The 21,831-nt window shown below is 42.2% G+C and overlaps 1 protein-coding gene across 1 annotated transcript; it reads right to left on the bottom strand.

Moving 5' to 3' along the window:
- Nucleotides 1-374: 374 nt before the first annotated feature.
- Nucleotides 375-19,001, bottom strand: LOC134184702 (E3 ubiquitin-protein ligase RNF213-like). Its single transcript, XM_062652448.1, has 30 exons — nt 18,963-19,001; nt 18,684-18,901; nt 18,293-18,619; nt 11,458-18,231; nt 11,171-11,404; nt 10,935-11,116; nt 10,763-10,868; nt 10,566-10,669; nt 9,985-10,245; nt 9,797-9,914; nt 9,292-9,732; nt 9,103-9,222; nt 8,930-9,034; nt 8,614-8,868; nt 8,488-8,563; nt 8,398-8,432; nt 8,245-8,327; nt 8,031-8,184; nt 7,765-7,957; nt 2,942-3,033; nt 2,826-2,883; nt 2,590-2,771; nt 2,384-2,525; nt 2,243-2,326; nt 2,005-2,188; nt 1,740-1,947; nt 1,608-1,682; nt 1,254-1,541; nt 768-943; nt 375-705 (listed from the first exon to the last, which is right to left on the bottom strand). The coding sequence occupies exons 2-30, from the start codon at nt 18,762-18,764 to the stop codon at nt 564-566; spliced, it is 11,280 nt and encodes a 3,759-aa protein (XP_062508432.1). The 5' UTR covers nt 18,765-18,901; nt 18,963-19,001; the 3' UTR covers nt 375-563.
- Nucleotides 19,002-21,831: the final 2,830 nt, after the last annotated feature.

Below are 21,831 nucleotides of genomic sequence, written 5' to 3'. Positions count from 1 at the left end.
CCGTATTTCCTAGACAATATGGCATCTCCGAGCCGCATGTATCATGACAGTTTCGCATACCCAAAATGTGACACTATAATCCATATTTTATAGCCGGCGTTTCTAACAGTCTTCTAAACTCATAACAGTTTATCTGATAATTTCCCTCTCAACAAACTAGTACCGTACAGTCTACTCCACCGATGCTGGTGAGAAATCTATTGGGCATCTAGTGGACGGCCGCACCTCTCTAAGAACCAAAACCGAGACGATGCGACATGTATCTGAATTTTCTGTTAACTGGTACAATCAACATTAAAACACTACAATACTATATATGCAGGATATGTATGATACATTTGATTACTAGTGGCTCCGGTTCCATAGTAGGCGGTTTGCAATGCCCGTATATTAGCCGTAATGCATCAACCCTGCAACAACCAATGCGTCCTAATTTCAATGAAGAATTCATCATGCAACGACGACAAACAGCTAAATCTAGCTTATTGAAGCAATCCCCAAAAGTCATCAATTACCCTCCACTCCCGACCCTCATAGCAAAAGCGACATCAGCTAATAATCGTTTATGTAGTGTTTGACAATTCCATTTCTAGCTTGACCGCAGATTTCCAGCAATGTACGATGTGTTGCAGTTGAATTTCAGATGAGATGTGTTCCAATCCTTTAAGACGAGAACCATGCAAATCCGTCATAGCGAGGCCCAACCTAGACATGACCGAACGTATATAGATAGAAACCGTAACGTTACAGAAGCAGCTGCAACTAACTCGTAGTCTTCAATTGCGGGAGTCTCTTCCCACTGTTGAAGCTCGAGCACTATGATATCAGCCAGTACTGATACAAATTCTTTAATGTTTAGCCTCCTCAACGTTTTCATGAAACCATGACATATCTCTTCGTTCATTTTCTGCTGGAACTTTAGAGGCACATTATCAAACGGCTCCTGAATAATAAACGACACTTATAATGTACATATGTCCACATAGTCGAAGTTATTACCGTGTTAGCAAATCAAAACGAGGATAGTAACTGAACTCGTACAAAGTATGTCATGCATACATGCGAGGTGAATCCATGCAAGCAATTACATATAAAAGATTGGAAGAGTATGTCTTGTAAATGCATGCTTGCGCGTTCATTCGATAGAACGCGTCTGACTGCGCTTCACTGTGTCTACATCACTGAGTTTAGCAACTGAAAAATAGCATGAAATCTTTCTTTAAAAGTAGGTTCAATCATTATGACAGTTTGACCTGTTCCGCTAACGACAGTCGCCTCCCTTTCTCTATCGTCAACAAACGCCATAATGACGTCACGTGTTTCACACGGCAGAATTGCTGTGCCCTGGGGCTTACTAGACTTGACTCTGATGGCATCTTCAAAATGTCGTGAATAAAAGTATTGAGAAGTTCTTCAGGTGACCAACTGAGTGACACTAAGAAGTTAATAACGATATCGATCACAGCCAGAGCGTTGTGGATGTCTGTCAAATCGTGGAGATCAGAAGTAATCTGACGTTGGACAGAAACAGAAAGTTCTTCCTAAATAACATTTGTCATTCACACGCTACATGGTGACTGTGACATAATGTATACATCATTCCTGACCTGATTAATTCTCTGATTTAAGAGCACAAACAATGACGTGTTGTAAACTTCCTTGCGGTATGCTACACGATAAGCCTGACGCATGCGCACAATTTTTGCAAACACTATATTAACATAAATCGAAAAGTCAACCTTCATATCGATGTGTGGCCTTCCGACGACGAATCGATCGATGATTTGCCTCTCCAAAGCGGGCAAGTTGTAGGAAATCTCAGTTCCTTTACCAACAGCAAGAGAGTAGTCGCAGTGAGCAAGAACGAGAGGCATTAGATCGCGTTCGACGTCATATGCAACCAGATGAGCTGATGTCACATCATCAGTCGACACTCGATTTGGTTCCCTAAATTATAATGAATACAAACAAAACGCAGACCACAAAACGTACAACGCTCAATACCCTGTTTGTCCTGATATTCTCCGGTAAGTCGCAACAAATTCATTGTGAGTGCAATTTACAAGATAATCAACCAAACTTGTGGCGCACGTTCCCTCGTTTACTGTTCTTGGCAACAAAAAGGCGATGGGTGTGTATTTGTCGACGTAGACAAGCTCGTGCTCTTTCTTCTTTGGTCGGAGCCGACCTGTTCACACAACATCTAACGTAATTGACCGTACAGTATTAAATTCACACTAACCATCACTTAAAACAAATTCCCTAACTAGTAGCCACGCCTTGTTGAAACTTTCTATCAGATTCTTACATTCCTGTCTTTCTTGACCTTTATATACAACGTCTATTACAAATACAGTACAGAAAAAGAGACAAACCAACTTACAGTCTTCAATTGATTTGAGAAAGTTTTCTACACGAAAGGTGAGTGCTTCCTGTTGCGAAAGTTTCCTGTCATACTTGTCCAGCATCATCTTCTGCAGTTTGATAATATCAGGGACATACTGTACCGCCCTCAACTTTGGCTCCTGTTGTGCCAAAACATAGTTTCAATATACATTGCAAAATTAGAACAAATTAAATATTATATACTTGTCGGAGAAACTCTTTCAACAGAAGACAATCTTCGCTGCCAGATGAGGGTGCTACTTGTTGTAAAGTGTGAGAAAGATGATCGATGCTCACTGGTTTACGATGTCGCCACAATGAAGGAGCTGATTTAGAGCCAGAAGGATTCTCTACCTCGTGTACAAGCCTAAGCAATTTGCTACTTCCTGGAAACAAATACGAGTGGAATTTACTAAATGATGAAACAGCTACTAGAATACCGTATTTATGATCATTCACGACTTGATGTATCCAGGACTTCATGCGACGCTGCGTATCCTTTCATTCAAAGCACCCTTATCATAACTATGTGACCTGGTATCAAACATATACTTGCCCGAAATGTAGGAAATATGTAGTTTGCACTAATGCATTCCTCCCACGAATTACGCTCCTCCGCTGTCGTCAATCGTCCGTCTCCAGTAATACCTAAAACAGAAGAACCGCTTTTTCGAGAACAGAGCCCAAATTGTGCCCCATGCAATAGCTTCCGTAAAGACTGTCATTCTAAGTAATACAGCGTTATATGGAGCAAGGCTGAGCCGCTCCATTACGCACTAATCATTCAAATTGCCCAAAATAATCTGTTGCATGTGTTAAGATAAGATCCCATGTTAACGAAATTTTTCTAACTTTGCCACTGTGACTCTTCCGTTACCGAACATGATTCGTAATAGAAAAATGCTATTTTGAGCAAGGCTTCTACCTAGCAATGGAAAAATTCGGTATTTATGTGACCCCATTATCTGTCACAGTCCCACTCTACTTGTATTAATATTGTAGGCCATAGTATTTCTGAATCACAGTCATATCGTAATATACCTCAGAGTATACAGTGTTCTCCCCAGGCATCTCAAGACGTTGCTGCCCGCCACGCCTTGGCTAAATTTTACAAGGACACGCCCAAGCCCGTCATCCCTTGGCTAACGCCGCCATGCCTTGACTTATGCCCGCCACGCCTTGACTTATGCCTGTCACGCCTTACTATGTATGTGTTAGGCAAGAAATGGGAGACCAGTAGTTTGGGTTCTCGTCTAGACGAATAGAACACCTGTTGTTGTTGTGGAAAGTCCAAAAGTAACGTCATAGAGAACGCTATGTCCAAAATATACTTATGATGCTGTTTGGAATCCGATCCAACATCATTTGGTGTAGGCTCGAGTGTCCAGCCGGTCGTCTCCCCCCGCGGCGGAGAAAGACCGGCTGTAGACATTCGCCACTCAAACAAACCGCCGACTCTCTATCCTCCAATCAGAGTGCCGTTCAATGTTTGTGCATCCTCGATAGGGATGCACGTCTCTATTGGCTTTTTGCTAATGTAATTTCGCTCTGACGCAAGTGCGTGTAGTCTCGACACGTGCCATCCAAGTCTACAAACAAGATGTCGACTCTTTCCGGCTCTTCTCGTTGTCTGTCTCTCGTTGTAAGATCGCTAGACTCAAAGTTTACCACAGAAGCCAACCAATGGTCGACCGCAATGTACGCAAATCATAGCTCTGCACGTCGCCCTGCGTTGAGTGCAAATACCATGCTTTGTAGATGGTCAAATCGTTCAATGCATGCAACGTACGACACCCTAAGCTACTAGAAGTTGTTTTGCATGCGACGCCTATTCCTTCAAGTACGAAACGAAAGACAAAGGACAAGACGACATGCAGGTGTAGCTCACACGCTAACGAAGTGTGATATCAGACGGTAAAAGCAATTGACTACTCAGTTACAAAGCCATTAGTAGAGAGCCAATAGCGACGGGCATTGCTATCAGCAGTTATCGTGAATACACGTGCATGCACAAACGCTAACCAAACGTGTAAAATCCTGATTGGAGGATAGAGAGGCAGCGGTTTCCTTTGAGTGGCGAATGTCTCCAGCCGGTCTTTCTCCGCCGCGGGGGGGGAATGACCGGCTGGACACTCGAGCCTACATTTGGTGGCGTATTCGCCCACATTCCAATCCGTATGTGAGTCACGCCCTCGGCAGCCGTTTGTGCCGTGGAGTCGCTATTGATGCGTTGAGAGAATACAAAGTCGCAAGACAAAGTACATCAATGCCTCAAATTGTGTTGTTGAAGTGATAGCCCAATTTCTCGTTCTTCTAGTGGCGTTTTTGGCACCTACGGAAGCTGATCTGGGAGGCGTTACCCTACACAGGATGAAAGACAATGCACTGATTACAGATGGCAAAACGCGCTTGAACGGCATCGGCCCAAAACCAAAGTTAGCGAAAGCATTGCTCAGGTTAGTGTAGATACACGTTCGCAGTTCCGAAAAACTTGTAGATCTCGGCAAGCATGCCAATACGCTGCGGATGTCTAGAGTGTCGATATCGGCTTGGAAAATTGTCACCGACTGCTTAGCGAACTTGCCTACTAGTGCTACGTTACTAAGTAAAGCTATTACAATCGATTTTTGCGATTTGCATTGGCTTGGAATATAGTGGGAGGTGCAGGTTTTCGACATGGATGCAGATCGAAAGAAGCCCGGATGAAAAGTGGGGCGCTACAGCACTAGTGATAGCTTGCTTGTGTTGTACTCTGTCCACGCATAGAAATGTTGTACAGCTAACATTTTAGACTAAACAAGCACCCTATGTTACAGCAAACGCCACTCAGATGACCACGCCCATATTCGAAACAACCACGCCCACTAGCGCGTTCTATTTTGCCACGCCTACACCGCCACGCGTCTGAGATATTCTGGGGAGAACGCTGGTATATGTTGACATGTCATGGGATCTGTGACTGAAAACAGACTGTGAAAGCTATGCAAACCAAGTTATTTGTTGCTGTTAGGTAAAACGGACATTTCGTTATGAAACTGTTCAGTATTGACTGACGCTATAACTTGTAGCTGGCATGGTTGCACTTCTTAACTCTTGCATATTCTTGCACAAGTATTACTGCATGCGAAACAACTTTACAAGTATTAAGTAAAAACAAAAAAAACAAATAATTTTCAGAAGGCACAGCAATGAATAGAAGCACTAAAGTGACCTCTTTCCAGTTCCAGGTACTTTGGTAGCAACTTGCGTCGTTTTGTCGCCACATGCAAGTCACTAGACACTAGCATCGCAAGACGTGTTACCGATGTGTGAAACACTAAGGGTGCATTCGATTTGCCTATTCCAAACCATTCCGGGATGAAGAGAATAGTCATTTCAAATCAAACACTTGCTCAACTCAAACCCCATTCCAGAATGCGGCGTGCGTTGTTGAAGTGTGTGCCGCTTGCGCGGTAGTTTCTGTGCGTCTGTTGACATGGGTGTTAAGCTATTGCGCATTTACGGTTTACGATTTGGTCAAAACGAACAGGTATTCCTTTCATGCTCACACCTCTAGTAAACCTATAAACCGAGCCAACGGGTCGACGAAGTGGTTTACTCGGAATATAAACCGATCATTCCAGAATGCGAATCAAACGATTATTCCAGTATTTCTAGTATTCCAGAATCGCTGGAATGGACAAATCAAATGCAACCTAAGTATAGTAAAGCGTCGCAACACGTAATCGCTCATTGAGGACTATACGTGACCCAATGTCAGTGTCTTTCTCACACCGTTCCAATTGTATCTGACTAATTACATTCAAGCTGCAAACCTAGCAGGGTTTGAACTATAGTGCGGCTTTCATTTAGACACAGTTGGCTGAGAAAGGACAGCCCGTCTTATCATAAAACGGTAAATCAGCTCGGTGCCTGACTGGCTTGCATCATTTTGTCGCAGGTTCACATAATCTCTGTTCGCTATGACCTTGAACTCAAAAGACACTAGTCAAACTTGGAAAGTCCTGCGCTCCGCCTACTAGTAGACAAGCTGCAACAACATATAGCACGAGCGATAACAATGAACGCATGATATGCATTTTAGAGTTAGTTACATAGTCGCTTCCGTCGAGTCGACCGGTCGCCATTTCCCGTGAAATGACTACTGTCACCATAGCCCATGCACCTAGGGTTAACATAGCCTCGCCCCAGGCGCAGTGTGGATTGCAGCACTGGATGCGCTGCCATCACCACTACGTCTGGTATAGTGCCGCCCTTTGCGGTCACCGTTAATCATGTCCCTAGGGACATGATTAGTGTCAGTTACAAGTGTACTTTGTCGGTGTAGTAGATTACAGGAAACGACTGTCGCGTGAGATCTTCGCTAATTAGCGTGCAGTACGTAGGCAGCAGTACAATCAATGGCGTAACTAGGCATGAGGCAGCCGAGGCAGTTGCCTCGGTAAATAAAATGGGTGTGGCGTTGGAAAAATTTTGCTAGATGTATCAGTTAGTAGATAACAGAAAAGATCGGGCATTCTGCACGCGGTTACCGAACAGAAGAAGTCCTCTTTCACCACTGTTCTCGCACTTAGCTAGCGCACGTTCACGGCACGTGAAGAAGCACTTGCCACACACGTGACTGAGAAACCTAGAGATTAATTAATTAATTTATATAAACTTGCCTCGGTAAAATTTTAATGCTAGTTACGCCCTTGAGTACAATGCACTGCAGTAGAGGCATATGACGCATTGCAGCTTCAACTGAGAACCTGTGTACGCGTTCTCAGGCGTATGGTGCACTGCAAGTGCCATTTCTGATATTCCATTTCACCGCTACGCTCTCTAGCGTAGCTGCAATCTCTTACTAACGCTTGACAGCGGACAAAAATCGCAATATCGACAAGTGCAGAGGCTAGAACAACGTCAAAGTCCAATCGAAAGATCAGTTTCTAGCTAATAACATTAGTATCACACGCGCTGAAGAATTTGATTACATACTTACTCCCGACTAGAAAGGCGGTACCATACCAGACGTAGTGGTGATGGCAGCGCATCCGGGGCTGCAATCCACCTGCGTCTGGGGCAAGGCTAGGGTTAACATACCTCTATGTTGTCATAGGTAAAGGAGACGATATGCTACAAACCAAGCAGACTATGATGTCAATGCAACTGACACTAATGATCACCAACGTTTACAGTACATCAAACTAGCGTTTGTGCTTATTAGTAAGTACATCTCCATCATAAAAGAAATTACGTAAAAGAAAATTACCAAACCCCATGCTGGATTAGTGCCCCATGTTCAAATGGCGCCCAAAGGTCCAAACGATTACAAAAACATAATGCAATAAGGTATTATAGGTACTTTAGATATTATTTGTCTGTCACTAAAATTACCTTGTGCAGCTTGTGGATTTTCAGCAATTCGATTAAGCAGTTTATGGCAAACAATGACAGCCACTTCCACAGATTGCCCAATAGCTTTAGCAAACAGGCGAGTATCAAGTTCGAAATGAGACCAAAAAAATTCAGAAAGATCTTCCTGATGGACTGGTGGCTTTACAACATCTGCTAGCCCGGCAACGACCTCCTAAAATGCAGTCTCGTCAACAACTGCTCTTCATTATAGTTTAAACATGTTTGTCTAAAACAACATTACTTACCCCATCTTCACTGCACGATGCCCAGACAAAGGCTCCGTGCACAAGCATGCGCACCAACGCACACGCTAGAGGAAGTAGACTGCGTTCTGGTGCTGGGTTTTGAGATCTTCTGTTGGCTGGGCCAAGCACGTGGCCCGTTTGCTCCCTGGCTTTTCTGTAGAGAAAAGAGGAATATTAAAAACTGGCTTTCAAACTAGGAGTAAATTGCGTTTACTCGACAGCGTGTGGGTCATTGGTATTCATTCCTATCGGTTCTCCACAATCAGTACACAGCAATGCGCTTTCAGGTTCACCGCACTAAATAAAGACGATATCACCATATATATATATATATGCATATAAAAACTAAATGGATTAAATGACTCACTTCGCCAACAAGATACGGATGCCCTTTCTTGCACTCTTAAAAAATTGCTGTATATACTTGAGTACGAAAACAGCGTGATACATTACTTACCATACCACTGTGTACCTTGTACCAATTGTCGAGCCTCCCCATAATAATTATCCGGCATTGCAGGGAGATACCAATTCTAAATATAACCAAAATCACTTAATACACCGCAAAATAACAGTTACATACCGTTATTATCTTGGGTTCATTAAGCATTAGACGAAGAGATCTAAGAAGCTTCGATTCGTCACTAGCTAACACTGTGACACAAACGTGAACAGCTAGACTAGCAAGGCTTCGACTTTCGGTACTCATTGCCGCTGTGACGTGCAACTGAGGCAACGATCTGCCTTGGGAGTTGTTGACGAGTAAAGCAGCAAATTTGCGTGTTCTTTCTGAAAGTCCAGAAAGCTGTTGGCAATATTTCTCAATCAATGTCAATGTCTACAAAGTCAACAAAAGAACAAAACAAAACTGCTACAAACACTCGCTACTCGTTTCCTACTTGGCAAGAGATCTGTTGAGCAACTGGTAGAGCTCGACGACAAGTAACTTCTCTGTAGATTGCCAGTAACAGGGGGATAGTAAAGTTTGGATTACCACCAGAGCTCTTGTGTAAAACGCAACAATTTGCTGCATAATCTAGCAAGCACAGTGTTGAAAACATACACAACTCACCTCCAATGCCTTGTCTATATCTGTCGTTTGCTTAGAAATTATAGTTTGCGCAACCGCATTGCGAAACAGTTTGTAAGGTCTGTCAAGCACAGCGAAGTAATCGAGCAAAACAGGATCAGTCTACAATACAGGCATTAATCAAAATTGCGAAATAGCACAAACATGAAATATATCGTGACTTCATCATACATTTTGTTGCAACCTTTCTCCTAACCACGCCAAATCCAAATGACATATATCACGTAAATTTTCCAGAATATCTTGCCCTCTCAGCAACACCAACTGTTTCATCAAATATAATGCGAGCTGCTGGTCAGAAGCATCATCGCAGACAGTTTTCACAGTTTCAAGGAGATCTGTATCCCTGACGTCAAATTGACGTGAAAATAGAACCGATGAAGGCGTACTTCTTTCGAGCTGTTCCAATCTAAGATTTTCTTCAACATCCAAAAGATCTCCCAGAATGCGAGCGGTAACAGCGAAGCCAAACCTTGCACTAGCGACTCCTTGCAAGTAACTCAAGGAAGATGGTTCACATTGCAGTTTGCTTGCAGCTGACTTTAATTCAGATAGAGCAGCTCGACATCGATCCTCGGACGTCGACCCACAAAACTTCTGATACAGCGAATCCTTAGGTAGAAAAAAAGAGCTAATCACGCGTCAGTGGATCAATGCACTAAGATTATGTGCATACTTCAATACACTGAACAAAAATAACAGCCAATTCTTCCAAGTCTTCAATACTACTTCCCTTCAAATATTGTCTGGCATCGGCGAAGACCATTTCAACGTAGTTATACGTCAGTGTTAAGCTGAAGAAAAAAGTGTTAATTCATGCAGAAACTGAAACAATTAATCGGAAGCTAGCCACAATGCCTTCACCTGTTTTTCAATAACAGTTGCAAGATAAATGATCTCACTACTGGACGTAAATCGATAGCATCACGGTCGAAAGGCGAAAAGGGACGAGTGCCAGTTTCTGGCGAGATCAGCCTTTTCTGCACGACCATCTCCATCAGCATATGCACCAGCTCCGGTTCAGGTGGTTCAGTCGTAGTTTCAGTAAACGTGTACACGGAAATCAGTTCCATAAAGAATGCGGTACTGCATTGTTTGAACTTCAAGTAGTCATCGCTAGCTAGACTAAACAGTGCATTCAAAAAATAAACATAATTATCTTAAGTACATCAAATCTTGAACATGATCTCACGTCAAAGATTTGTCTGCAACGATTTGAAAATTTTCAGAAACTTCCTTGCTGCACAAAGGACACTTGAAATCCCTTTGAAATTGATCCGTAATGCATTCTTGGCAGAATATATGCTTGCATGGCAATTTTACGGGGCTCCTACCTTTCCATTGGTAGAAACAAATTGTGCATTCATCATGTGCACTGTTTGGTCTGCGTTCAATTACATCTGTATTAAACAAAAGATTAATAACGGAAATGTATATGACAATACCCAAACAACTGTGACGCATAATCGTCGTTTGATTCGTTCAAGAATCGATGGACAACACGAATTGTTTCTGGTTTCGTAAAATCAACTTCAATGCTCTTCAAACTCTGAACGATAATGACAAAATGCATTCAGTTGGTCAGAGCCGCTTTTAAGTTAGAATAAGTTAATTAAAAGTAGTTCACTATAGTACTGCTAACCTTATATAAGATTGATGGCAGGGCAAGCACGAATGGTTTGTTGTGAGCTATTAATTCGGTATGCTCTAGAAACAGTCTAACAGCCGAATACAGTGCCCAAATACTTCTAAAAACACCAACAATAAAATCTTTCATTAAAGAACATTAAGAAGAAGAAAATGTCATGAATCACCTGATCTCCTTGTCGAAAGCTTTTCTTAATTTGCGATGAAATGGCAATGCCAGCCACGATTCTATAATTGGTTTAATTGCTTGTACTCTCTTTTTCCAACTGCCTCTCTGTGAAGGATCTTGAAAAACATTAGTTGGAGACAATTCTTCCAACAGCAAACGAACAGCTATTACATCTGTAAACTAAAAGAGACATCAACTACTTCCTCAAATTTTTTAACTGTCAGCAACACTTACTACTTCTTTATCTTCGGTTTCACTTTCTAGTTGACGATGAATGCGAGCAGAAATGCCCGGAGAGTAATGAAAAATGTCACTCAAGCACGACAGACGCGGCTCGACGTGTTCAAATGCAGCATGAACTGACGGTATTGTCAGATTAGAGCCCATAGCTGCTTTATCTCCTTCGTCACTGGTTAGCTCCTCAGACGTAATTTCATTCAATCCAGAAATAATCGTTAATTCGACAAGCTAAAAAGAAATGTATTATATGTATATTTACAACAAGGTGGCGTATCAAATACCCTCGTATCTCCTTTCGAGGAAATGTTGTAAATCATGTGTGTAAAATCGTGCAAATATCGGCGGCCAAGATCGTCAGCACACTTTCTACTAAGGCGACATATTCTTCCCACTACTCCACCCAGTTCGCTGCCATCGAAAATACGCTGCAAAGTTGTAACAATTCTCTCGCCTAGTTCAGCTGCAATTCCTTTGGCCTTTTTCATCATGCCATCTACTTCCAACTTGACGACGTGCGAGAAAGGAAATTTAGAAGAGTAAAAGTGTTCGTTGAGTCCCGATGACAAAACACGAACTCGTTGTCTTACTGCCTTTTGAACCGGAGACAAAAAGTTGTAGTCATGGCCACTTATCAGAGAACTGTTAAAGATATCAAGCCAAAGATCGCTCAACGAACTCCTGCTTCCAGCTGCCACTTCTTCCAGCAACTTCAGGTTGTGGTTGCGATCGACAAAAGCAATAATTTCGGCAAGTACAGGCGTTACGGTATCGACTACGCGCAACCACAATGCACGACGAAAGGTTCCTCCCCTATGAAGACTGTTGTGACTAAGCGCTTCGTTCCGCACCCACCCAGTCACAGCAGATAAGTCCTGGTGACGTTGTCGCTCTTGAAGAAGTCTAATAACTTGCCGTTTCAGCTGTCTAAAAAATAGTTCACACGGCGGCAAATCCAAACACCTTTCACTAGGCAGTAGCTGCCAAAGAATGTGAATTCGTCTAGAAGCGTTGTCTATTGATTCGTCAATGTCATCTAAAAGACTAACAGCAGAGTGAATGCAAGCTCTTATAACTGCCTCTGCATCTAAAACGGGTGAAGCTTCCTTCACAGCTTCGGCTAAATCACCTTTACCCACGTCTTCAGATACAACGCATTCAAAATGAACATCACAAGACAACATTTGACATTCTGAGATGGTCGTCAATAGACAACTCATTTTCTTGTTCACCAATGACGTAATAGAAGGAGTCATCGTTTGATATGCTGGACGTAATTCATCAATATGAACTTCGTCCCAAAGGCCGCCTTTGAATCCTTTAAAGAGATCTCCGACAACTCGCGGCAACTGAATAACTAAAACCAAATGTCGAAGATAACATTTTTGTGTAGGCAGATGCTTCTGTGTGTGCGAAAGGGCCAATTCTCGTTCTTCCTGCACTAAGTATCGAGTACAAGCTACTAGTTCACTGTTCATATCACCAGCTTCACACTGCACCAATAAAACGCCTTCCTCAAACTTCTCACGTTTATAGAATTCTTTTAATCTATTCACAAATTGCTGCTCGTTGTCAAACTGTTGCAACGCTATAAAATCGATATGAATACCTAAAGCTTTGCGAAACTCTGTCAGACCAACTGAAAGAAGACGAGAGTGTGTTGTAACCTGAAGCAAGAGATTGTCTTTTGTACCGTTTTCTACACGCTTGGCTTTAAGGTAATCTATCAGACTGGAATGGTGCTGTTGAAAAAAGTATAATTCCCACAATCTGCTTGCCTCAGCAGAAAGTCGAGATACGGGCAAACGAGCGACAGCATCAGGAGTTGCGCAGTTGAGGAGGCAACTCGTTGCATATTCAAACACATCATCGGTTTCCTCGTTCGCGTTGCTTCGCTTTTTGCAGGACTGTAACACCAACGTGGCGGCTGTATCGTCGCTGAAACCAATAAAAACATCGGCTACCGAAAACTTCCTCTTTCCTGTGTTGTTAGAACGCCAAACGCGTTGCTGTGTATCAACCGATGTAAATAAATCGGCCCACTCATTCACGCGATCGACGATGACTTGCTGTCCAGGCGACAAAACCGATTCCATAGCAAGAAAGTGCTTCTCCATTCGGTTGATCAAAGGAATAGGAAACTTATCGTACACCTCGATCTGCTCCGCTACCAATATTAATCTGAAGTCCTTGTGAACTTGACATTTAACTCTGTGATTACCAAGACCAAGATCAACAAACCTCTGACCACCGTGATACACGTAATATTGATTCAACGCATCATACAAGCTCTCATACAACTTGTTCAAGTTGAGAAGAACAACTGTCCGTCCTGTTGCCATACACACTTTGATGCGATTGATGGTACGGCATACGTGCGTATATTCTTGGTCTCTTAGGAAACTGCTACCAAAAATAATTACCGGGTCATCGTCATTCAAAATTCGCTGACGAATAATGTTCAGAGCTGCATAATTTTTTGTCAATAACAACAGATAACGACTTTCTCCAAGGTTAGTCACACTCACCTTTTGCAGATTGGCCTGAATAAGACCAACAGCACTGTTATCCAATTGCTCTTCGTCATTCGAGCCAGCAGCAACTACGATAAAACGACGAAAAACGTCAACTATTTCGTCGTCACTCTGACCACCGAAATTTCTTCTCACTGCATGTTCCAGTTCATTCCAGGTAGGAGATTTCTTGCTCGCCTGACATAGAGAAAACAACATTTTAACGAGACTATAGAAATCTCGAAGTCCAAAGTATTCCCGATTTTCCCGAATTTGTGTTTCATAAATTTCTTTGTAAGCATTAGCAAGACCAAGAAATAAAGGAGACAGCCGAGTTTGAATGCGAATATCGGAGCTGCATATTCCTTCGGCACTTACTATCAGCTCATTGTCGTCAGGCACCTCTCTATTCACAAGTACACCTCTATTCATTTTTGCAGGATCTAATGCCCAGTTCGATAAACCGACAAAAGAAACTCGATTGGACAGGCCGAGAGTTTCATCATCATCGTCTGCTCCTACAGTACCGTCATCCAAGAGTGGATGCAGCGCCTTAAGAGGAAGACGCGGTGAATCCTCTGCCAGCCCGACTTCGTCCAGAACCACGCAAGAAACGAATTTCTCTTTGTCGCGTTCTTTCTGCGCTCGTTGACATTGTTGAAATACTCCAATTATACCGTCTGCAGTTGAGAGAGGACTACATTGATAAGACACCATATGACATTGTTTGAGAGCTTGAAATAGAGTAGAACTCGACAACTGTCCTTTCATTGAATTCTTGACAACATCCTTAGCAAGGGACTTTGAGCTTCCCGGTTTTCCAACCAGAAACAAAGGAATACGAAGATCGATGCAAACAATCATCATAAAGACATTCTCACTGAGAGCATGGTTCCTTGCTATTTGAGGAGGAAGTTCTAATTCGTCGAGAAATACTTGCTGACAGTTTGTGATTTCTCTCTCGATCTGTTCGGCTCCACCTTGGACATTGCACGGAGCTCTAAAACGTGGAGCAATGTACTCTAGGAAAGGCCGTCGTTCTCGAAGTCTGGCTTGGTAACAAACTGCTAGGGCTAAGATAAATGAGAGTGTTAGATATTCAAGTTGTGGTAGCTGTCTGTTTGCTGGTAACTGCTCTTGATACTGGTCGTGTTTGTCTGACATGCGATGCTCCAGTTGAAAACGCAATTTGTAGAACCAAACCATTACTATCATGGCTCTTTCTACGTCTCTAAGACTAACGAAACTGCACTCATCATCTTGTTTCCTCATGTAACTTTGTGCGGCTGCCAGCACTTCCGTAATGACTTCTACTAAATTGTGCACATTTGGAATAGATTGTCTGATGGCCACATGACGACTGACAATCTGTTTGACGTAAAGCCTTTCTATTGCTGGATTCAGCTGTCCAAAGTCCCATACAAGTGCTTTCATGCTTTCTGGTAGGTCATGCACACGGTAGACTAAACGACGCACAGGAACGTGTCCAAGCATGTCTTCAGTTTCGTCTGCACTCACGTGGTAGCCGAGACCAGCCGACTCTAGACGCTCAATCATTTCTTTCGTGTGCTTTCTGTAAGGATTACAAGCAGCAATGACCTGAAGAGATGATCCCAGTCCTTCCACTTTCCTTCCATTCACACGTTTATCACACATCAACTCCTTAATCAGTCCCAGTGCATCTGTAGTATTGGCCTCGTCAAAGAATAGCACAGTTTGAATTCTATATCTTGGATAATCTCTTCTATTGTCACGAGCAAGACTTTCGGCTTCTTTCACTTTCATAATTATGTCTCTTCTGGTTACGCCTCCGTGAACTTTCATTAATATCATGTTTCTCGCTTCTGTCAAATTGGACTGGAGAGAACACATGTAACGAATCAATCTCGTTTTGCCACAACCGGTCTCTCCCATTATAATGACGGGAATGCCACAACGAAAGCGCATTTGTATAGCTAATATCTTCTTCACATTATCCATTGTCAGTTCATAAGTCTCATCCGGGTCATGCACATTTTCTACTCCCATGACAGAACATAGCGTCTCCAGTTTACGATCTTTTGACCAATTATCATAGTTTTCTTGCAGATGAAATTTTTGTGTGTAAAGAGCTGTACATAAGTCCCTTGACATGATGGAGTCCAAAACTTGACCATTTCGCGGATCCATCAGTCGACCATCTCGAGTAATCTGCACTTCTACAAACGTAACAGAGTGTCTGTCTTCGCCGAAGAACATGAAAGGATGAGAAGAGTGCTCCCAACGTCGACGTAAAACCATCATTTGTGCCTCGTTTGAAGTGTATGCTTGAGGATCATCAAAAGACTGTGTTATAAAGTCTCTCGACATAAGAATCATAAATTTAATGACAAATTGCTTGAAACCAGGTAAATCGTCGCCACAAGCTTCGGGATTCCAAAAGTCATTTTTCTCACAATCCCGAAGTTGACTGCTGAGAAAGTTAATGAAATATTTGAGTTGACTCCAAGTTGGATGATCGAGTCCGCAATTAGACAATAATGTCTGCAAGCACGTTAAATGAGTTCCCTCTATGTTAGAGGGACGAAAAATAAAAGGATCAAGATTTTCATTTCTATTGTGTCGTTCGAGATATTGAAATGCTCTCTGAACATTAGAATTTCGAAATTCACCGTCGTTCATATCCGGGTCACCTACCTTTGGAGTTGCTCCAGTGGCTAAGAAACGCTTTGCTTCCTCGGGTGAGTTGCAACTAACAGATGGTAACCAATCACAGAAAAAAACCTTCGTCTGCAGCTTGCAACTTCTAACTCGACCATCGGTAGCTACGCGTCGCTTTTGCTCAATCATTGCAACAGTCGACGTTATCTCTACAACATACAAATCGTCTTCACTCCGTCTCCAAACGTGTCCTTCGGAGTCACAAATTTCTCCCAGTATCAGCAAGCTAAAAAGAAAAGTGTCCAATCCTTTGACTACAGAAGGCGAAACATCGACGTGAATGAGTCGCGCCAAAGGTGCGTCAGAGGAAGGAGACATCGGCAGCAAAATTTCCATTATCGCGTTTGTGTTCACTTCCTTATCATGCAACGGAATCACGACGTGAAGAAGCTGGTTTGACGTGTTACCAAAACCAGTTCTCGCAAAGCGGTTTTGAGGAAGATCGCTCAACTTGTGTGCGATGTGATCTATGAAAAACGATTTACCATCACCTGCTCGACTTGACCTTACTACCCTTACTGAACTGTTTTGGTGATCTAAAGACGCTGTAGGAAAGAGTTGTCCGCCTAAGCCGAGATGGCTAGTAGGCATTCTATTGAACTTATCTCTAAGATAAGACTGAATTTCTGACAACGACGGGAGAGGAACATTGGCTCTTCTGTAAGAGTCAAGAGCATCGACCATGTATGATTTATCTTCATTTTCAGCTGAACAAATGACAACAAACTTATAGGCAGCATAATGCAAAGTGTTGCGAAAATTCTGAGTCAGCCGATTAAACTCCTTCCAAGACTTCCTACTGACTTCGTAACTCAGACTATCTGCCCTTGCGAGGCAAAATAGACGTCGATGATTGGGATCTAGCAACGCTTTCCTCCAAAACAAACAAATTTCTTCTACACTAGTGGTAGGAGAGCATATCAGAACTTCCTGAGCTGAAGGAAGAACCAAACGAAATTCGCGCATATATAAGCTCAAGATTCCTCGTAACATATCATTCTGAGGAATAATGACAAGGTTAGGTTCTCCACTGCGAAATTGATCTGCAGGAAACGATCGCTCTGGCCAATCAGGAGAAGAAGAGGCCAAATACTCCAAGACTTTCCCAAGCATTTCCAACGACAAGTACACAGATTTGTCCGTTTGCTCTCTATAATGTGAACCTAGTTGCTTTTGCGGCAAATAAGAATAAGCATTTGCAGCAAAATTTCTGTCAAACATTTGAGCTGACATCTGCCCACTTAGATAGTCAATGCGAAAGGTAACCGCCCTATTTAAATCCCGACTGGTTGCATTGAGTGCAGCTATAGCAGAATCCCGCGAAAACCCGATCTCTGTGATATGCCCGATGTCAGACTCACTGAGTGACTGGTCAGCAATGTCACCCAAGCCTCTACAGTGTTGGCCAAGAAAATTCTGAGCTTTCTTTATGGCATTTTGTACTTCATAAATAGAGCACTTTGGAGTGACAGCACCGAGAAGTGCCAACATTTCTCCACGACGCATGTCGCAATCGCCACTAACATTCAATTCACCCAAATACTGGCGCAGAAGCAATAATTGAGGAGTAGTAAAATAATTAAGGCAATAATAACGAGAACGAAATGATTCCACTTGCAGCTGCCAGATATCGAGGTCTCTTGATAAATCGTCTAAGTCATGCCTCAAACCATCAAGTAAAGATTTCAATTCACCTTCCTGTACTTTGCTGGCCACTCCTTGTGTGTCCACAGTAGACAAAAAATTTTTGCAACGATATTTGCGATTCCAGGATAGGTAGCGGTCGTGACCAGCCTTTCGCATCTTGATAAAGATGTTGGCTATTGATATGACATGCTCTAAAACCTAACCAACACAACCCTCATGCATATATCTAGAAAGAGACGAAAGATGTGTACAGACTTACATCAACAAAAGCATCCACATCGTCAGTTCGTGTCTTTTTATTACGTCCTGATATCAGCATCAGTTTGCTATGCAAATCCAGCAGATCATTAAGACGATACTCTTTTCCGGAGCCTGCTGTCTCGGTCCCTTCCGCTACAATCTGCAGCTTAACGCAATCTTCTGCTGTCAGATTGGAGTGAAACTGGTAACCTTTTGTGTCGATACAACCAACGTGATACAAACCACGCGAATTGATCATGTCCAGTTGAGAGAAGGAAGACACTTCTAGTGAGCTCAAAGAATTTCTTGTCATTTTAAACTCTTCTAAACACTTTGCACTGGATTTCTAACAATAAGAATCGAAATAACATAATATGTACGAGTATTGCAACGCCAAAATTTGCTTTTACCCATTTGTGTATTAAATTCTTGTCACGACTGAATGCCATTAGCACTGTAGAACAAAGTTTTCCGAAATCTTTAATTGTCATGTTATCCTTGATTTCAAAAAGGAACGGTGCGAATCCAGCACAAGCCACATGTAAATGTGTCACTTTCACAGTTTCATAATCTTCTTCTGCCGACTTTGTACCTGCTAGTTCAACAAAAGTCTCTAGCTCTCTCCATTCTTCACCAACACAGCGCAATTTAATACATTTACTACCACCAATAATATTAAACTTGCTTACCCTTAATGTCTTGTCTGAGCCACAGAACCAAGTTCGGAGAGTCTGTGAACGATTTTAAACAAGCAATATCCTTACTAGTCAAAGAAGCTAAAAAATCGACAGCAAATAGAAAGTCATCTGTAAACATTCGTATTGGCTGCAGGCGAAAATCAGGTGAGTCCTGCAAACAACAAAGCTGATGATGCATCCATAGACGCTGTAACCGATCACAAATAAATAAGCTAACTTGAGAGCATATATCATTAATTTCTTGAAACGCTTGAGGTATTTTTAACGTAGACATCACTAGCTTCAACGCGTGAGCTGCTTCAATGAGATTTCTTAGCTTGCCATACTGTTCTATCTGTTTTCTACGTTGTTGCTTCCAATCGGCGTTCTCTTGCTGTGCACAAAAATCGGCAATACAATCTAGTTCTTGATCAAAATCAGCAATTTCAGTTGCTGGACTATAAAATAGGACTGAAACTCGCTCTAATAATATACTTCCATTTCCTACTTTGTCGCAGATACTTTGCCATTGATGGTAGAGCGGTTCGCATATCATCTCTACAATTTCCACCAAACTAAGAGGTGGCTGTTTGTCGCTACGTGATCGTGCAACTTCGTTACCCGTTTCATTCCAAAGCATTCTAAAGATAAAGCTCTTGCTTCCTTTCCATATAAGCTCCACATACTGACGGTAGGTTGACAGCATCGAGAAACAAGACACAACTGCGGACTGACAAATGTCTTGCTGTACAAGATTACGCACTTCTAAGTCGGAGACATCTCCCTTGATGCTAAGACACAGTTGCACCAAATCTTCAGAGGCGCTAACGAGCATACAAAAGTGTACAAAATTTAGTAAGATATGCCTTTCTTTCTCAAACAATTCTAGCTGTCCGCTGTAGTGAGACAAATACGTTTGAGCAGCACTGAAAATCTTCTGTCCGCTATGGTGAGAGTCTCGTAACTTGCATAAATCGAAAAAGCGATCGGAATGCTCCTTTAGAAATTGAAGATCCGATACCTTTACCAAACCTTCTTTTAGAGCAGTTACCGAATCAACCACTAGCGATTCAGCCTTTGCAACAAGTTTACCGCTTTCTCCCAAAAGAGTTCGCAATTTACAATTTTCGCCTAAATCGCACAAAGTCATTGCATTTCACTATCAAAAACAGCGAGTACATCTACCTGTGAGACAAAAAATACACTTCCAAAGTGGCCAAGACAGGAAGTGCTGAAACCAGTCTTTTCTCCTTGTCGGATCAAGAGGATTTGATTTAGGCCAGCCTTTTAGCAAGATTAACTTCAACAAGTTAGCGGAGTGGTCGCAAGGATTTGATTTTGATGTAAATTGTGTTATTAGACTATCAACTGCTTCCTCTTGATTTTCATCTTCCTATATACATCATAGCATTTAAGTTAATGAACAGTCAATCAATATCGCAAATACTTGTAAGCATCACCTTAAGCAATCGGTCTACTGTCATGTCTGATATTTCTCGAAATGCTTGATCAATGACTGGATGGCTTTCAGAATCGAAAACCATACCAGCCGCATCCAATAATGTTGCTTCATTGATCTACGTATATACAGAAACTATGGATTAAAATACTTGGTAGACTATGCTACGAACTAAACCTGCTGAAACCGAAAAGTCAATTTCCGTTGCACCAAACAGCACCATTCCTGCTCCTGATCTACAGACAGATTGTCACAATGAAGGACATCCTTCCACAGCTAGCGTCAAACCACATGTTAGACATAGACACTAGTATAGTAAAACTTATAGAGTACGAGACCTTCAGTTCTTCTTTTAAATAGATCACATTTTTCAAACGATTAGAATCCATCCAATTAGAAACTACTTCAAAAGTATCGTTTAGCTTTGTCTGAGCAAACGATAAATCTAGGAGTTCTGCGCTGTTTCGACATTCATCGCCATCAGATGATGCCCTTTTTGCAGCGTCAATGGGTAGCGTTACTTGCGTTATAAAACAGAATACTAAGCTTTTGCAAAGATTCAATAGTTCAAATTTGGCATCTCTCAACTTCCTTGCTACTGTAGCAATGAGCTGAACGGAAGCTGTTAGTCCAGTTCTGTTTTGTGAATTGCAGAAAGACCAATCCTCATTTCTAGAAAGAGGAAAATCAACTACCGCATAATGTAATGTGAGTCATTCCTATACATTCCATGTATTTCCGTTTGAGAAGCCTTGGAAACAAGCCATGTGAGAAACTGAACCAAACGATTAGCCTATACACAAAACAGTAGAGCAACAATCAGACAAAATTACTGCGGTGTTCAAACTATGCAGAACCGTACCCTATTTCTAGCCAACAAGGTCTTTTGGGGTATTTTCTGTAACTTTCTTTCTAGAGCTTGGACGAACACCGAAGGATGCGCAGCATTAGCCAGAATAGCCTCAGAAATCTCACAAACGTTTATACCAACGAGTTCATCCATGGTTATACAAAACAAGAACGCACGTGTTGTTAGCTTGTCGGCAGCAAAAACCACCTTCAAATCTTCAACAAGAGTCGAAGGTAACCTAAGTCATTTGAACTAGCTATTAAGTAGCATACACACACACACACACACACACACACACACACACACACACACACACACACACACACACACACACACACACACATATAGACCGTTTGAAACCGACCTCAAACATGTTTGTTTGTCAAGGAACTTGCTTACTTCGTCCTTGAGCCCATTTAGGCCCCACCATTGCAATGATGAGTGATGCCCCCCCTCAGGGTTCTGAAACGGCTTTATGTCCCCATTCAAAAGGTGCAAAAGAGGCAAGGCGAACAGCCATTCAGCTAGGTTTGGCTTCTCTCTTGTACAAGCTATTGCAATGACGTGTCTCA

Source organism: Corticium candelabrum, chromosome 9, assembly GCF_963422355.1.
Source record: "Corticium candelabrum chromosome 9, ooCorCand1.1, whole genome shotgun sequence".
Taxonomy (NCBI): domain Eukaryota; kingdom Metazoa; phylum Porifera; class Homoscleromorpha; order Homosclerophorida; family Plakinidae; genus Corticium; species Corticium candelabrum.
Note: the sequence above shows the minus strand (reverse complement) of the source record. Positions and strands in the feature narration are given on the sequence as shown.